This window comes from Podarcis melisellensis (assembly GCF_964234715.1).
Source record: "Podarcis melisellensis genome assembly, chromosome: 6".
NCBI classification, from domain to species: Eukaryota; Metazoa; Chordata; class Lepidosauria; order Squamata; family Lacertidae; genus Podarcis; species Podarcis melisellensis.
Genome location: NC_138538.1, coordinates 13,129,470 through 13,146,145, shown reverse-complemented (window position 1 = coordinate 13,146,145; position 16,676 = coordinate 13,129,470). Strand labels below are relative to the sequence as shown.

Sequence of the window (16,676 nt, the reverse complement as noted above, 5' to 3'; positions counted from 1 at the left end):
GAGGCAGCAGGCCGGCCCCTGCGGGAGGGCAGCCTTCGGGCGACTCCCCCGACGGGGTGGGGAGGAGAAGGGGAGCGGGACTAGCCGCCCGGGAGAAGCAGCTGCCCCGCTTCCCCCTTGAGGGTCCCCGCAGGGGGCATGGTGGGCGCAGGAGCCGCCCTGCCCTCCGCCTGCGGGAAGCCACACCCTCCAGCTTAGAGCCCAAGGCAGAGAAACGGTACCTTCGACGAGTAAGCCCTGGGAGGGACGGAGCCCTGGACGGAGCCTGCGCACGCCCGACGTGGACGCGCAAAGGGCCCCGTCGTTCTCACGTACGCAGGCTGCGCGCGCCCGCGGTTGGCTCCTTTCTGTGCGCTAGACGCCTGACTTCATGGGAGGGTCCGCGACGCCTCCCGCCTTGATCTCCCCGTGCACGTAACGTCTGGAAACGGCAGAGCTGGGAGCTTTTCTGGGTCCGGTTTTAGCAGGAGGGGAAGCCCAGACGACTGTGGGCGTAGCCAGCTGACCACCCCCCCTAAATCTAGTGAACAAATAAGCACACTTAACTAAAACTGCAGAAATTGTAGGACGATTTTGACATATTCTGTAAGTTAAAACAACTGTTGTTGAGATATTTCATTCCGAGTCTGCCAGACAGAGCCAGACCCAGGATAGTGGCCAGGCTGTCATACGTCCAGAATTCTCCAGACATACTGTATATGGAATATTGCGGCGGCAGCAGTGTCCGGGTGGAAGACCGGTCAAATGTCCGGGGTGCTGCTACGCCCATGACACACGTTTGGGGTTGTTGTTTTGGGTTTTTTTGGAAATCGGAGTAGGGATCAGCAGTCACGCAGCTGCCATATATCTAGTCAGGCTTGTCAACACTGACTGGCAGTGGATTTCAGACGGGAAGTCCTACTCACCCCTGTCTGTAGACTGAACTGGGACAGTCTGCATGCAAAGCAGTTGTGCCGGCAGTCATGTGAAGAAATGCACGTGACTCTTTAAAGGGCCGGAGGGCTTCAAGGTCCACGACAACCACAGCACTTGATCCGGATGTTTACTACTTTACCTTGAATTTTGTAATCAACGTGTCGGGAACAGGGCTCTTACTTCATTTTATTTCATTTTGTTTTCTTCCTTTCCCCCTTCCTTCCTTCCTTCTTTCTCCTTTTTCCTGTTTTGTTCTTCTCTTTTGGTGTGCTCTTTTTTGCTGAATAAGAAGTTATTTATAAAGGAAAAATAATAACTGTCCCACTGAGAGTTCGTGGTTGCTCCTGCTGTAACAGCACGGATGTTGCCATTTCCAGATGGGGGAACCCTTAGTCTGCTGCTTGTGGCACCTTAAAAGACTTAACACATTTATTATGGGATAAGAAGTTGTGGACTGGGCTCCCCTAGATTCTTGCCGGCGGATAAAGGACACTGGCTTGTTGATGGTATTGATATAAGACTCAACTGTCAATCTGATTCACTTCTGTATTTAGAACCAGAATATTTATGCAAATGGGACGCGGGTGGCGCTGTGGGTTAAACCACAGAGCCTAGGACTTGCTGATCAGAAAGTCGGCAGTTCAAATCCCCACGATGGGGTGAGCTCACGTTGCTCAGTCCCTGCTCCTGCCAACCTAGCAGTTCGAAAACACGTCAAAGTGCAAGTAGATAAATAGGTACCACTCTGGCGGGAAGGTAAACGGCATTTCCGTGCGCTGCTCTGGTTCGCCAGAAGTGGCTTAGTCATGCTGGCCACATGACCCAGAAGCTGGACGCCGGCTCCCTCGGCCAATAAAGCGAGATGAGCGCCACAACCCCAGAGTCAGGCACGTCTGGACCTAATGGTCAGGGGTCCCTTTAACTTTACCTTTATTTATGTGAACCAAGTATGGGCAACCTTGACGCACCAGCTGTTGCTGAACCAGAACTCCCCTCATCCCTGGCCCTTGGCCATGCTTTCTAGGGCTGATGGGAGTTGTAGTTCAGCAACATCTGGAGGTCCAAGGTTCCCCACTCCTGTTGTGGACGAAGAATTCAGCTGTGTGTAGATCCTTGAAGGAGTGGATCCTTCAGGCACATCCATACATATCTTTAGGAGTTTTGTGGTGGATGATAGTCTGGGTCCCTGCCAGGCCTGCTTAGTATCTAGAAGAGGCTGGAGAACCATTCAAACTGGTCCCTCTGCTAGTATCTTTGCTAGTTACCTTATGCAAAGAGGTCATTCTGTTGCCATAGAGACAAATGGGTGGGCCCTTTCCCACCTCACCTGGCTGCAGGGGTGGACTTTGGTCTTGCAAATTTCAGCAGCCCCCTGTGCAAGGTCGAAATTCAGCAACCCGCCCCCTTCGCCTTCTGATCTGCTCAATTCATGACATAGTTGCAACTCCCTCTAGGCTTGGCACCCAGTGTGGCAGAACCAGGCATCCTGCCTTAAATCCACATTTGCTGGCAGAACAACAACAACAGCAGTTTTCTTATTTATACTCCACTTATCTTGCTGGGTTTCCCCAGCCACTCTGTCATCCTGGGATGGAGAACATTAGGCCGGGGAGGGCAATATATAGTGAGAGAGAGAGTTTTGGCATATTCTGGAATCTGGAGACACAAAGGCATGTACAGTATTGCTCTGTGCCGAACCTAAGCTGAGACTTGGAGCTTCCCTGGAAACCTAAAGCGGGGGCAATATCTGTTGGGGTGTGAATGCTGTGAGCCGCTCCATCTTATGCTCAAGTCGTACATATGTGTAAGGGAATATAGCGAAACCACCTCTTCGGCCATATCCTTAAACGCACTGTGGTTTTTTGATGATGTGACGTCCCTGTTCCTTATCAACTGGCAACACATGGGCAAAGTCCACATATGGAAAATTTGTGCTACTCAAAAGGGGGTTGCCACTAAGAAATGACAGGGATTAAAAAAAAGGGAGAGTAAAGAATGTTTTGTGTGTGAGTACTAAATAAAAACATAAAAAATTAAAACCTTTAATTCCTGTGATCCCACACAGCACCCAAACTGAATTATGTTGTACTGCTGACAAGCCTGTATGTTCCAGTTGAACCAGTCCAGATGTACCAGTCATTATAAACACAAGTCATGATTCTGAATTCCAGATGGAGCAGGGGCACTTTCAGATGCTGGAACACAGCCAGTGCTTGCACCAACAATAGCTCATGGGCAGTTCTTACTATTATCAGAGAAAAGCCTGCAAGGGTGTGTATTTCTTCTTAGATTGTGGGTTTTGGTGGGGGTCAGTCTGGAAGATGCCCTTCCCATTCCTGGGGTCCTGTACTCAGAAGAGGTTCCAGTTACAGATAGGTAGCCGTGTTGGTCTGCCATAGTCAAAACAAAAAAATTCCTTCCAGTGGCACCTTAAAGACCAACTAAGTTAGTTCTTGGTATGAGCTTTCGTGTGCATGCACACTTCTTCAGATACCATGCACACTTCTTCAGATAGCAGAACTGCTCATATGACTTAGGTTCAGAAGCACATTTCCCACTCCCTCCCACGGTCCAACAAAGACCCTCTCTCTGAGGACAAACCTTACCTTTAAAGCACATTCTATCCCTCAAACAATTCTGGGGACTGCAGTTTGCTAAGGGTTGCTGGGAATCGTAACTCTGTGACGGGTTAACTACAGTGCCCATAATTCTTTGAGGGACAGAACATGCTTCAAATGTGCATTAAAGGTATAGTTTGTGCGCAACCTTAGTGTTCACAGCTGGAGAGTGTTGCTCTCCCAACCCCTATCTGCTTGTCTTCTTACTTATAACCACTCAAAGGGCAGGGGGTGGCACCAGTGGCGGACTTTGGGCCCTAAAATTTCAGCAGTGCCCTGTGCAACGCTAAAATTAAATCTGAAGAAGTGTGCATGCACATGAAAGCTCATACCAAGAACTAACTTAGTTGGTCTTTAAGGTGCTACTGGAAGGAATTTTTTTGTTCAGAAGAGGTTGCTATACTAGTCCAGTAAGTTTCTTTGTAAGAGGGGGGGGGGTTTAGCTGGCCCCTTAAATGCCCTCATCGGCATCCCAAAACAATGAGCTAGTTTGCAAGTGCTACAGCTAAGTGATGGTGCCCTCCAGGCTAATGAGTGAGTCTTTCCTCCACCCCGCCCACCTAGCTGCTAGGTGGGAGGAGAACAATAGCCAATGTTCTGTGTGTGAGCTGAGCTGGAATCAGGCTGGAAACCGGGGGGGGGGGGGGGGCACAGAGACATGCTTGATCCAAAGCTGCAACTGATGGGGAAGAAAGTTCTTCTGGTGTGTTAATGCTGCGAGCCCCTTGATCTCATGCTCATGTTGTATATATGTATCAATAAAGCCATCTATCCTAAAGGGATCACAGCTTTCGCTGACCTTCATTCCAAAGAAACCAAACCCTGGGTAAATGCCTGGAACCCCTGGTCCCCTCACCGCTTGGATATTGGGGTGGTGTACAACACTCAGCAATGGGACATGAGTGGCGCTTTGGGTTAAGCCACAGAGCCTAGGACTTGCTGATCAGAAGGTCAGCAGTTCGAATCCCCGTGACGGGGTGAGCTCCTGTTGCTCAGTCCCTGCTCCTGCCAGCCTAGCAGTTCGAAAGCACGTCAAAGTGCAAGTAGATAAATGGCGGGAAGGTAAACAGTGTTTCCGTGTGCTGCTCTGGTTCGCCAGAAGCGGCTTAGTCATGCTGGCCACATGACCCAGAAGCTGTACGCCAGCTCCCTCGGCCAATAAAGTGAGATGAGCGCCGCAACCCCAGAGTCAGTCACAACTGGACCTAATGGTCAGGGGTCCCTTTACCTTTACCACACTCAGCATCTTGGAGCTAATCCTGCACTTATTTTGCATAGCCCATGCTTAATCTGAGTGCCTTGCTTTTATCTATCTGCCCTGCCCTGCCCCAGCCCAGCTATATCTTGAGCCATTGACACATTTCCCTATTTGTATCAGAATTTGGCCCCAATTTGGGGTATCCATCAAAAATGTGCTAAACTTCTTCACCTAACCAAGCTGCGGCAGGAACAAAAAATTAGCCATTGTGTTGTCACACAGTGCTGTGGAGCTGGTGTGCAGAGGCGTCTCCTTCCACTCTTCTGACGGAGAAAGGCTGCTGGAGACTTTGGTGCGCTCAAAGATACAGAGAAGCTTGCCTCTATCAGAAGGAGACATATTTTGCCGTGGCTTCCCTGGCATCTGTGATGCAACATCCAAGGTCTAGATGAAACTTTGTTTTCAGGACCACATTCAAATGGTGTGAGAAGACAAAGGCTGTAAGCGGCTAGAGAAGAACCTTTGTTTAAAAAAAGAAAGCACCTGATAGCAGAACTGCTCATATCACTTAGGTTCAGAAGCACATTTCCCGCTCCCTCCCATGGTCCAACAAAGACCCTCTCTCTGAGGACACACCTTACCTTCCAAGCACATTCTATCCCTCAAACAATTCTGGGGACTGCAGTTTGCTAAGGGTTGCTGGGAATCGTAACTCTGTGATGGGTTAACTACAGTGCCCATAATTCTTTGAGGGACAGAACATGCTTCAAATGTGCATTAAAGGTATAGTTTGTGCGCAACCTTAGTGTTCACAGCTGGAGAGTGTTGCTCTCCCAACCCCTATCTGCTTGTCTTCTTACTTATAACCACTCAAAGGGCAGGGGGTGGCACCAGTGGCGGACTTTGGGCCCTAAAATTAATGCTAAAATTAAACACCCCCTGCCTCTTGCACTCCATCCTACAGCATTGTTGTGGTGTCCGCTGCAGCACAGAGCCTGGAGAAAGATGGAGATAAAACTAGAATTATTTGCCTCCACCTATCATTGGCTCTGGCACCACCTACTGTTGGCCTTCCATTCTACCAGTCCAAAATGGGCACCAATACCACTTGCTGCTGACCTAACTGCAGCACGGGGCAACCAGCCTGCCTTTCAACAAGTACTTGATTCAACAAGACCGTCAATCACTTATTCTGATACCTGTGGCTTCCCTCCACCCTCACCCCAGCATGTCTGTTTGTGAAATGCCACAGCGTAGGTTACTCTGTAAGGAGCCTGTGTTTCACTGCAGGAAGGTGAACCAGATAATCTTCATTCATGTCTCAGCCAACTGTCCTTTGCTTCCCATCTTCTGATATAGTCTATCCATCTGGGCCGCTCCTACCCTGGTTTGTGTTTTGGAGGGTGGGTGTGTATGTGTCGCACCATAATGCAACTCAAGCATTAAAAACATAACAATAGCAACAAAAGCCAACAAAACAAACTCAAAAGTATTGATAATGAAATATACTCTTGAGTAGAGAGTGGATTTCATGCTCTTTATTCAGCTCATAGTAGTGAGGAGGAATGGAAGTTCCCCCAGAATGTCTGCCTTATATACATCATTTATACAATGGGTCCCATGCAATTGGCTAATTCCGGGATTCTCCTGTAGGCCAATCAGGTTGCGGATTCACTTCCATCTGGAGCTGAATTGGGTGGCTCCTGTAGACCAATCAGACTGCTGCATTCTGGATCCTATTTTTCTAGGACCAATCAGACTGCTGCATTCTGGATCCTATTGTTCTAGGACCAATCAGACAGCTGCATTCTGAATCCTATTGTTCTAGGACTAATCAGACTGCTGCCTTTTGGATCCTATTCAACTCAGTACATAACAGGTAAACTGTGGTTCGTTATCTATATTCCAGAGCCGGATTTGATCCCTGTTTGGACAGCTGCACATTCCTGCATTGCAGGGGGTTGGACTAGATGTTCCCCAGGGTCCCTTCCAAGCCTACGATTCTGTGATTCTATGAAATGCAGCCCTTGGGGTGAAAAATGTTCCAGACCCGTCACTTAAAGAGAAGGCTTTAAGGGAGTTGCTTGTCAATGTCCTATCAGAACTCTTGTGAGTCTGCAGGGTGGGAGTTCCAGGAACTCCCTTGCGGAGCTGTGGGGTGGTTGCGTTTTTTTTGTGTAGCATTCACTATACAGGCCACATTTTGCCAATGATAAGAGCGGCTACAGCTGACAGTACGAGAGCGATCACTTATTCCACAGAGCACATCTGGGAAAGCTGGAATCTACTCTCCCCACCAAATCCTGTTCAAAATGCGTGAAATTGTGCACCTTCAGATTGGCCAGTGTGGAAACCAAATTGGATCAAAGGTAGGAAACTGGTTTTTAATAACGTTTCTAAGAGACAAAGCAATGCTGCCTTTAATAACTGGATTTAAAGCGAATTTGGACAAAGCTGAATCGGGATGCTACTGAAATGCCCTCCTTGGGCAAACTTGGTTAAAATAAAATCAAGCCTGAAGTATGTAAGAGATATCTGTCATCTCCTCATACTCCAAATTGCCACCAGAAAGCCAGCCATTTCATCTAGGTGCATATCAATGAGTTCAAACAGGAAACATAGGTTTTACAGCACAATTTAATACGCTAAAGATCCACAAAGATTCAGTGGTGTTCATTCCTTTCCTTGTACATATATTTAGGATAACAGCCTTTGTGAAAGAACCTGATGTTTTAAAGTTTATATTTCTGTTGTCCACAAACAATTTTACTTGGCAAAAGGACATTGTGGGGAAGGTGAGTTGGAGAAATACTTTGTGTTGTTAAGGTTTCCAGGAAGCGGTCCAGAAAACCTTGTTATATAAATTACATAAATAAATATGTAAGATGTCAGTAAGATGAGCAGCCAAAGGTCTCAAGGCACTTTTGTTTCACATATTATATACCCTGAGGAACCTTGTTGTTACTACAGCTGGTGGGAAATGGCAGCGTAAGATTGCACACAGAGGTCTTAGGAATTCTCAATGGAGTAGCAAACAGAGAATTTAACATGAAGGGTCTTTCATTGAGTGGTTAGTAGCTATGACAGCTAAATGCAGCCTCCACACAGTCAGAGGGAGTGTATACCATGTTTGTGCAGGGGACAAACAACGGAGCTAGTCTTACATGACATGCTGGGAGGTTTTGCTCTGTCCCAGCGAGGCTATTTACATGCATGTAAATGGAAGCATTCTAAACACAAATGGATTGTGAACAAAATACAAGAGGCATTTAAAAGGCCGGTGGCTACAGGAGGAGGGTGTGCCCACATGCATGATGCCTGCTGTTCCAGATAAAGAGACAGCCGGGCTGGATGTGGGGAATGGGGAGGCTAGATAGATGTCTCCTGTTATTCTGGTTTTGTGTGTTGCTTCCAGTTAAAAGTCTGCCTGGTTGCTGCCACATACCGATTCTGGGTTGCAGGACTGGCTCACGTGTCATGTTCTTTCTACAAGGATATCTCCTGGTGTAGGAAGAAAATGTGGGACACTGCCATCACCTGGGGAGACCTTTCCCATGTTGTTGTTGTTGTTTAGTCGTTTAGTCGTGTCTGACTCTTTGTGACCCCATGGACCAGAGCACGCCAGGCACTTCTGTCCTCCACTGCCTCCTGCGGTTTGGTCAAACTCATGCTGGTAGCTTCGAGAACACTATCCAACCATCTTGTCCTCTGTCATCCCCTTCTCCTTGTCCCCTCCATCTTTCCCAACATCAGGGAGTCTTCTCTTCTCATGAGGTGGCCAATGTATTGGAGTCTCAGCTTCAGGATCTGTCCTTCCAGTGAGCAATCAGGGCTGATTTCCTTAAGGATGGATAGGTTTGATCTTCTTGCAGTCCATGGGACTCTCAAGAGTCTCCTCCAGCACCATAATTCAAAAGCATCAATTCTTTGGCGATCAGCCTTCTTTATGGTCTAGCCTCACTTCCATACATCACTACTGGGAAAACCATAGCTTTCACTATACAGACCTTTGTTGGCAAGGTGATATCTCTGCTTTTTAAGATGCTGTCTAGGTTTGTCATTGCTTTTCTCCCAAGAAGCAGGCGTCTTTTAATTTTGTGGCTGCTGTCACCATCTTCAGTGATCATGGAGCCCAAGAAAGTAAAATCTCTCACTGCCTCCATTTCTTCCCCTTCTATTTGCCAGGAGGTGATGGGACCATCTTATTTGATTAGGTGGGATTTTTTTTTTGCCAATTGTGGCACGTGCAGGCTACACCAGAGTTTACACCTGTCTAGAAAGAATGTCGCGTGTGTGCTGGGCCAGGAAAAGTTTCAGGAAAGGGCTACCAAGACAATCAAGGGGCTAGAGCATCAGGGAGATTTTAGACATCACAAAAAGCAAGTAAAAGGAGACATGCTATAGGTGTCCAAAAGAATGCATAGTGAATGGTTATATATCACATGCAGAACTTAGGGACTTAATAGGTAAGGTAAAGGACCCCTGGACAGTTAAGTCCAGTCAAATTCTACTATGGGGTGTGGCACTCATCTCTGCTTTCAGGCTGAGGGAGCCAGCGTTTGTTTGCAAACAGCTTTCCGGGTCATAGGAGCCAACTTCTAGGGGCCATGGGGACATCAGCCCCCACAATAAAATATTTGAGTGGGCTGGGCATTCCCATTCAAATGGTGTGTGTGCATTACATCATTTGATCGATTATGCGGGGCGGGGCTTACCTGGGCCCCCACAATATTTTATTAAAGTTGGCACCCCAGTTCCTGGTCATGTGGCCAGCATGATTAAACCACATGTGGCACAATGGGATACCAGAGCACATGGAAGCTTATTATCCGCTTGTGGTAACACAGAGGCAGGCTTTTTCGAAGGTGGCACCAGTATTGTGGAAATGCAATAGAGTCCATAGCTGTCAACTTTTCCCTTTTCTTGCGAGGAATCCTATTCAGAATAAGGGAATTTTCCTTTAAAAAGGGGAAATGTTGGCAGCTATGATAGAGTCCCATCAGTATTGTTATTGGCATGTGATTACTATTCTCTGTTTTTAACCTTCCTCTTTCAGTTCTGGGAAGTCATAAGCGATGAGCATGGAATTGATGCCACGGGAAACTACCACGGAGACTCACCACTGCAACAGGAAAGAATTAATGTTTATTTCAATGAAGCATATTGTAAGTACATATGTTGTTGATAACTGGGTGGGGAAATTAGATTACAAGAGCAATAGCAGTGGATGAAAATAGAAAAAGCCTTGTCATCTTTCACTGCCACAAAGTCTCTTAACCATTTATAAAGACTGTTGGCTAGGCTGCAGTATTAACTGTCAGATACTGTGTAAGAAACAAGCATATGAGAAATGGTTTGTTCAAGGAAAAATAAAATAGGTATAAAAGGAGCATTCCCGGATGCCAAGATCCAAGCTTGGGGCAAGTACACTTTGGTGAGAGAACGCCAGCAAAGACTGAAAACCACAAAAGATGCAGCAAAGTAAAATGTGGAAATATAGGCTGTTAGACCTTTAAAATATGCCCTTCTAGGTTCCCTCCAAAATTCCCCTTTCCCCCAACATAGAAAAAGACCACACGTTTAGGAAGTTAGAAATAGTTTACTTACCAGCTCTCCAAATGTGCTTTTCCACACAGCATTCAGAAGAAGTTGTTCAGGTGGTGAAACTTGACTTAGTTATGCTGGTGAAAGCTCCTAAATTATTGGAATAGGATCTCAAGAGTGGCTTGGAAAAGCCATGTGGTCTGACGTGCAGCACCCAGCTCAGACTCCTCACAATTTACCTTCTCTGGTAGAGTGAGATACAACAACTGCCTTATTTACCTTCCTCCCAAGGTGAGGGGGAATGACCTAGCTAAGCCTAGCAGGACAGTTTACTCTATGGCATTAACTCCTTCATGCATTAAATAGCCTTAAGCATGTTGGTTATATGAGGCTGGTTATAAGATGTAAAAGAGGTTAATGCTGCAATCCTATTATCATTTTCCTAGGTAGATACTTCTGAGTAGATACTTATAGGATTGCACTCTACATGCCATTTCTATTCATCTGGAGTTGTAACCTGGACACATTTACTAAGGAGTAAACACCACTGAACACAGCAAAATTTCCTTCTGAAGTCCAATACTGGTGAAAGGACAGTGTCTTCTAGTGCACTTGAGGGCAGTAGCCCAGCATAGGGGGTACAGGGCACGCCACGAGGCACTCACAATTCTGTTCCTTGCCTGCACCTCAGCATCTGCCACCTGAGCTGCCTGACTGGTAGGGATAATGAGGGTTGTACTCTGGCAATATATTCAAGGACACAGGTTTTTCACTTCTGTGCTATAGTGTTCTAAATGAAATATGCACACCAAAGAAATGATTTGTGAAGGAAATACATGCAGAAGATACTACTTGCCTCAATCATGACCCTCAACTTTCCCCCTTTTTTGCTGTAGCCCACAAGTATGTGCCTCGTGCTATCTTGGTGGACTTGGAGCCTGGAACGATGGACAGCGTGAGGTCCAGCAAAATAGGCCCACTCTTTCGACCCGATAACTTTATCCATGGTATGTGTGCCGCATTAATATTATGGATATAATTTAATAGATGATGGTCTCATAAGAAATAAAGTTGTTGTGTATCAAATGGGGCCTCTGAGGAGCTAGCCTCTCTCTTCATTGCTTCAGAACACTTAATAAGCCACTTGTATTTACTGTATAAAAAATAAATAAATATTTATAGGTCTCATGATTTCGGGGGAAAACCTAAAAGATTTGGGATGATTTTTTTAAAAAAAAAATGTTTAAATTGCAGAAGAGTTCTGGAGAAGTGGGATGTCTTTATTGACCACATCTTGTTCACTCAAATAATAAAGGATTGCTTCAGCTTCCAAATAGTTAGCAATAACCACTTTGTACACTCATTCTAAAGCTTGTTCTAGAAAGACAATTTGGGGTTTGCGGTTGCACATTTTGTCAATGTTTAGCATAAGTTTCGAAACCCTTGATAACATGAAGGCAAGCCTAGATCTGAATTTCCTGAAGATTTCTAAACTACAATATATATATATTTTTAAAAAATATATAATCTAGCAGCCCAATCCTATGCATGTTTTCTCTATATATAAAAAGAGAGAGATTACGCAGTACAGTACATGTCAGCCTTTCTGCATGTTGCAAACACAAGCTATTCTCAGCACATTTAAGGCAGGGGGATGCCAGCCAGTTGGGGGCTGTTGGCCACATTCAGAATTTTAAGATAATAGGGTGGGCACCAATCTCAACAAAATGGCTGCCATGTGAAAACGGCATATTATAAAATGGTTGCCACAAAAAAAGAGACAGGACCACCAAATAATGCAAAAACGCAAGGTTTGAAACAAGCCAAACATGTTCGAGGATCCTCCTTTTCCAACCAAAACAAAGCAAAGCAATATTCTGGCACGATTAAGTTTGTAGTGGAGTATCTGCGAAGTTATGCAGAACAATAACGTAATACCACAGCCTCCACTCTTAGCTCCATTGAAGACTACCATCCCTTCGCTTTATATTTAGATCTAGTCATGTCCACTTTTAAACTAAACATGTGCTTGGTGTTTCAGCAGCATTTTCTGTTACAGTTAGCCCTTTCCATTGTTTCTAGAGAGCCAGTGTGGTGTAGTGGTTAAGAGTGGTAGACTTGTAATCTGGTGAACTGGGTTCGCTTCCACGCTCCTTCACATGCAGCTGCTGGGTCAGTCTTGGGCCAGTCACACTTCTCTGAAGTCTCTCAGCCCCACTCACCTCAGAGTGTTTGTTGTGGGGGAGGAAGGGAAAGGAGAATGTTAGCCGCTTTGAGACTCCTTAGGGTAGTGATATCAAATCCAAACTCTTCTTCTCTTCTTCTAGGAAATTCTGGCGCCGGGAACAACTGGGCAAAAGGCCATTACACTGAAGGGGCCGAATTGATTGAAAGCGTGATGGACGTCGTGAGGAACGAGTGTGAGGGCTGCGACTGCCTGCAGGGCTTTCAGCTGACCCATTCCCTTGGTGGCGGGACTGGGTCTGGAATGGGCACCCTTCTGATCAACAAGATCAAAGAAGAATACCCTGACAGGATCATGAACACCTTCAGCGTAGTACCATCCCCCAAAGTTTCGGACACCGTCGTTGAGCCATACAACGCCATATTATCCATCCACCAGCTGATAGAGAACACGGACGAAACCTTCTGCATTGATAATGAAGCCCTCTACGACATATGCTTTAGGACGCTGAAGCTTCCCTCACCGGCCTATGGGGACCTCAACCACCTGGTGTCCCTCACCATGAGTGGCGTCACCACCTCGCTCCGCTTCCCTGGCCAGCTCAATGCAGACTTGAGGAAGTTGGCCGTCAACATGGTGCCTTTCCCTCGACTACATTTCTTTATGCCAGGCTTTGCGCCACTTACGGCCCGGGGCAGCCAGCAGTACAGAGCCCTCTCCGTCCCAGAGCTCACCCAACAGATGTTTGATGCAAGGAACATGATGGCAGCCTGTGACCCGCGTCACGGCCGCTACTTGACGGTGGCCTGCATCTTCCGAGGCCAGATGTCTACCAGGGAGGTGGATGAGCAGCTGCTGGCCGTGCAGACGAAGCACAGCAGCCAGTTTGTGGAGTGGATCCCCAACAATGTCAAGGTGGCCGTGTGCGATATTCCGCCCCGTGGCCTCAAGATGGCAGCCACCTTCATAGGGAACAACACAGCCATACAAGAGATCTTCAAGAGGCTGTCCGAGCAGTTCTCAGCCATGTTCAGGAGGAAAGCATTTCTGCACTGGTATACTGGGGAAGGGATGGATGATATGGAATTTTCTGAAGCTGAAAGCAACACTAATGACTTGGTGTCCGAGTATCAGCAGTATCAAGATGCCACAGCCGATGTAGAAGAATATGTGGAGGTGGAGGCAGAGGCAGAGGCAAGCCAGGAAGAAGAAGAAGAAGAAGAAAAGGAAGCTTCTTAAAAATACGAGTGATGATTGAAAGGAATGCTGATTATTACCGTCAGTGAGGTGGCTGGACTTACCTATGTTTCTAAAATAACTTTTCGGTCTACTGAATGCAGGAGCAGCCATTTTTGTGCATTGAACCAAAGCATACACAGCCACAATGTTGGCTGCAATCTCTCTCTCTCTGAGAAAATCCCCCTACTGAAAGCCAGTGCTATTTTTCTAGAAAATATGGTGCTGGAACTCACCATGAACGCTTCCCTTGTTCTCTTATAATGGTAATGGCGCCCACCTGAGAGGTGCTGGAACTGAGTTCCGGTGAGTTCTAGCTGGGGGGAAAAAGCCCTGCTGAAATCTGTTTAAAATTAAGTATTTCTTCTGAATTAGTGCATCTAATGCAAAGAAGACATCTTAGACTAGTGGGGAAAATTATACCAGCATGCTGCTTCAAAGGACATATCCCAGGGCTTCAGTTGATGGAACAAATTACAAAGGATGACACGGTGACCAACAGCAGCAAAGTAGTTAAGGACAGACAAAATGCTTCAATTCCCCTCTGGTCAAATGCAACCATCCATGGTCCTGGAGGAAGTTGCACACCTCTGTCTGCATCATAGACACATCAACCTAGTTTAATGGAGCCTGGATGAGTACCCTGATGATGTTCGGCACATACATCTTGCAGGATCAGGGTGACTGTATTTTTTGCCTTTCTCGTGTGAGCATCCTCTTATGCACATTTGTCAGATGAGTTTGTTAATTACCAAGGAAGGTATTCAAATTTACATGGCTGTTTCTATCATACTTTATTATTCTGACCAGTGTGTGTTCTTACTGGGCATATTTCTACACCAGTGTACTTCAGTACAACAGCATTCTTACACACCTTGTATTTGGAGTTTTGTGATGGGCAGCCAAAGGGATGTGTCCTATCTGAGCCCCACAGCAGAACAATGCAGTATGGTATCTGATTCCAAGGAACAAAAATGGCAGCTTCTTAGCTGACTTGCACTTTAGGTGGTATTACAACTATGTTAATTGGACAGCTATTTTTAAATTTCACTGAGAGTCAGGCCTCCAATCTATAATATGAGGAAGTATGTAAAAGGATGAAATTTCTGATGAAACTAGAAAGGTACATCAAGTAGTCCAGCATTCTGGTTGTTAACCAACTAAACTTATTTATATTTATGTATAACACATTTATTTACTGCCTTTTGACTCTAAAAAAGAAGAGCATCAAAGGCTGTTTACAATCATCAATAGCAGGCAGAGGCAAACCTGGGCCTCTAGATTTTTTGGGACAACTCCCATCATCCCTAGCTAACAGGACCAGTGGTCAGGGATGATGGGAGTTGTAGTCCCAAAACATCTAGAGGGCAGTTTGCCTATGCCTGATCAATAGACTCAGCTCCTATTAATTTCTCCACCCAAGTTATTGGCTATTGCCATGTTGTGATCAGTTAATTTAATGTGCTCTGTACTGTGTAAAGAAACACGTCTGTCTACCCTAACTCCAATCACTAATATTAATGTAGGATTAATATGGCTTCATTTCGCCACTGAAATCAAAGAATTACTTCCATGCGATCAAGATTGGCTTACCCTGTAAATGGCAAACAGATATCTCTTTGAACTAGGTGCATGTGGTTTAAGTCGTAGTTAGCCTGCATGTATTTTAATTATACTTAAATATTAACAGAACATCTATTATTGTAATAGGTTTTTAATAGCTATATCTTCGCTTCTTCTTAAATGTACCCTTGCTTTTAATCAAGCCAACTGAGAATCCTATCATAACCTGTAAGATTTGAAACACGTTTATAGCACACTCCAGATACCATTTTATGAATCTGATGAAGGTTGCAGTCCTAGGCATTTTTACATTAGGAGTAAGCTCTACTGAACACACTAGGGGACTTACCTCTGAGTAACAGTGACATGGCTGCAGGCAGCAAGTGTATATAAACTTGTGTATGGAAGAAAAGCCAGAAAATGCAAGGACCAATAGGCTATTCCATTTCCACCCATAACACACATGCATATACGGAAGTCAACAGGAGTGTTCGTGTATCACATTCAACAATCCACAGACAAAAATAGTTGGTGCTGCATACTCATACAAATATTCACACTCAGTGAGTGTAGTCTGTGTTCACAATGGCTGAGCTGTTACAAACCACAAAGTGCACTCTCTCACTAACACGTATACATGTATAGAGTCAGCCTATACCTGAGTTCACTGTAGCATGTGAACAAGCCAACTGCACCTTAGAATGAATTGCAGTATTAACACACATGGAAAGACAATAGTTCCCTGGGGTAAAAGATTCTCCTGCATTTTTTCTGTTAGCCTTAAAGATGCCACTGAACTTGCTTTGCTTTTGGCAAAGACTAAACAGTTACCGGTAACTCTTCTGAAATAATTCCTAGTAACGAACCCACATTTATTCAGAAAGTCCCTATGGCATAAACAGCAGCACTGAATGAAGCTTTGCTACCACCCATACTATTCTTTCCCAGGAGACATTCAGAGGGTACCAGCTAGACTTTCAGTCACTCCACATTATGAAGGATCTTTATTTCAGTCTCATTGCTTTGGGGCTGTAAAGTCGAGTATTTACAGAGGATTGTTTTGAGCTTTTTGTGCAAATTTCTCTTGAATGCTTATGCAAAATGTCTAATTTCTTTATTTAACTGGTTTTACTAGTGGGGGGTGAGGAGATGCAGAGCTGCGAACATTTTCTCCAGTGTGAAAGAGAATATTTAACTCAGCTATCATTTTACTCACAATAACATTTTCACTATATATCTATTTGTTCACTGCAAGTACTATGCAGTACCAAATAAAAAGTGAACTAAAACTTGCATTTTTATCCAATTTCAACTTTCTATGCAAGGGGAAATAACTCCTTTCACTTATTGTTAATAACCTTAAAACGCAATTATCAATTCCTTGTGTTCAGGTTTACTGAGCAGGCCTTAAACAGTT

General features: G+C 45.3%; 1 protein-coding gene across 2 annotated transcripts; it reads left to right on the top strand.

Moving 5' to 3' along the window:
- The first annotated feature begins 58 nt into the window (after window positions 1-58).
- TUBB1 (tubulin beta 1 class VI) lies at window positions 59-16,552 on the top strand. 2 transcript variants are annotated; one of them, XM_081917068.1, is made up of 4 exons: window positions 59-311; window positions 9,788-9,896; window positions 11,172-11,282; window positions 12,603-16,552. In XM_081917068.1, the coding sequence occupies exons 3-4, from the start codon at window positions 11,222-11,224 to the stop codon at window positions 13,697-13,699; spliced, it is 1,158 nt and encodes a 385-aa protein (XP_081773194.1). In that variant the 5' UTR covers window positions 59-311; window positions 9,788-9,896; window positions 11,172-11,221; the 3' UTR covers window positions 13,700-16,552. The 2 variants fall into 2 exon arrangements, with proteins under 2 accessions (XP_081773194.1, XP_081773193.1); XM_081917067.1 differs by lacking the exon at window positions 59-311 and adding an exon at window positions 6,874-7,100.
- The last annotated feature ends 124 nt before the right edge of the window (window positions 16,553-16,676 follow it).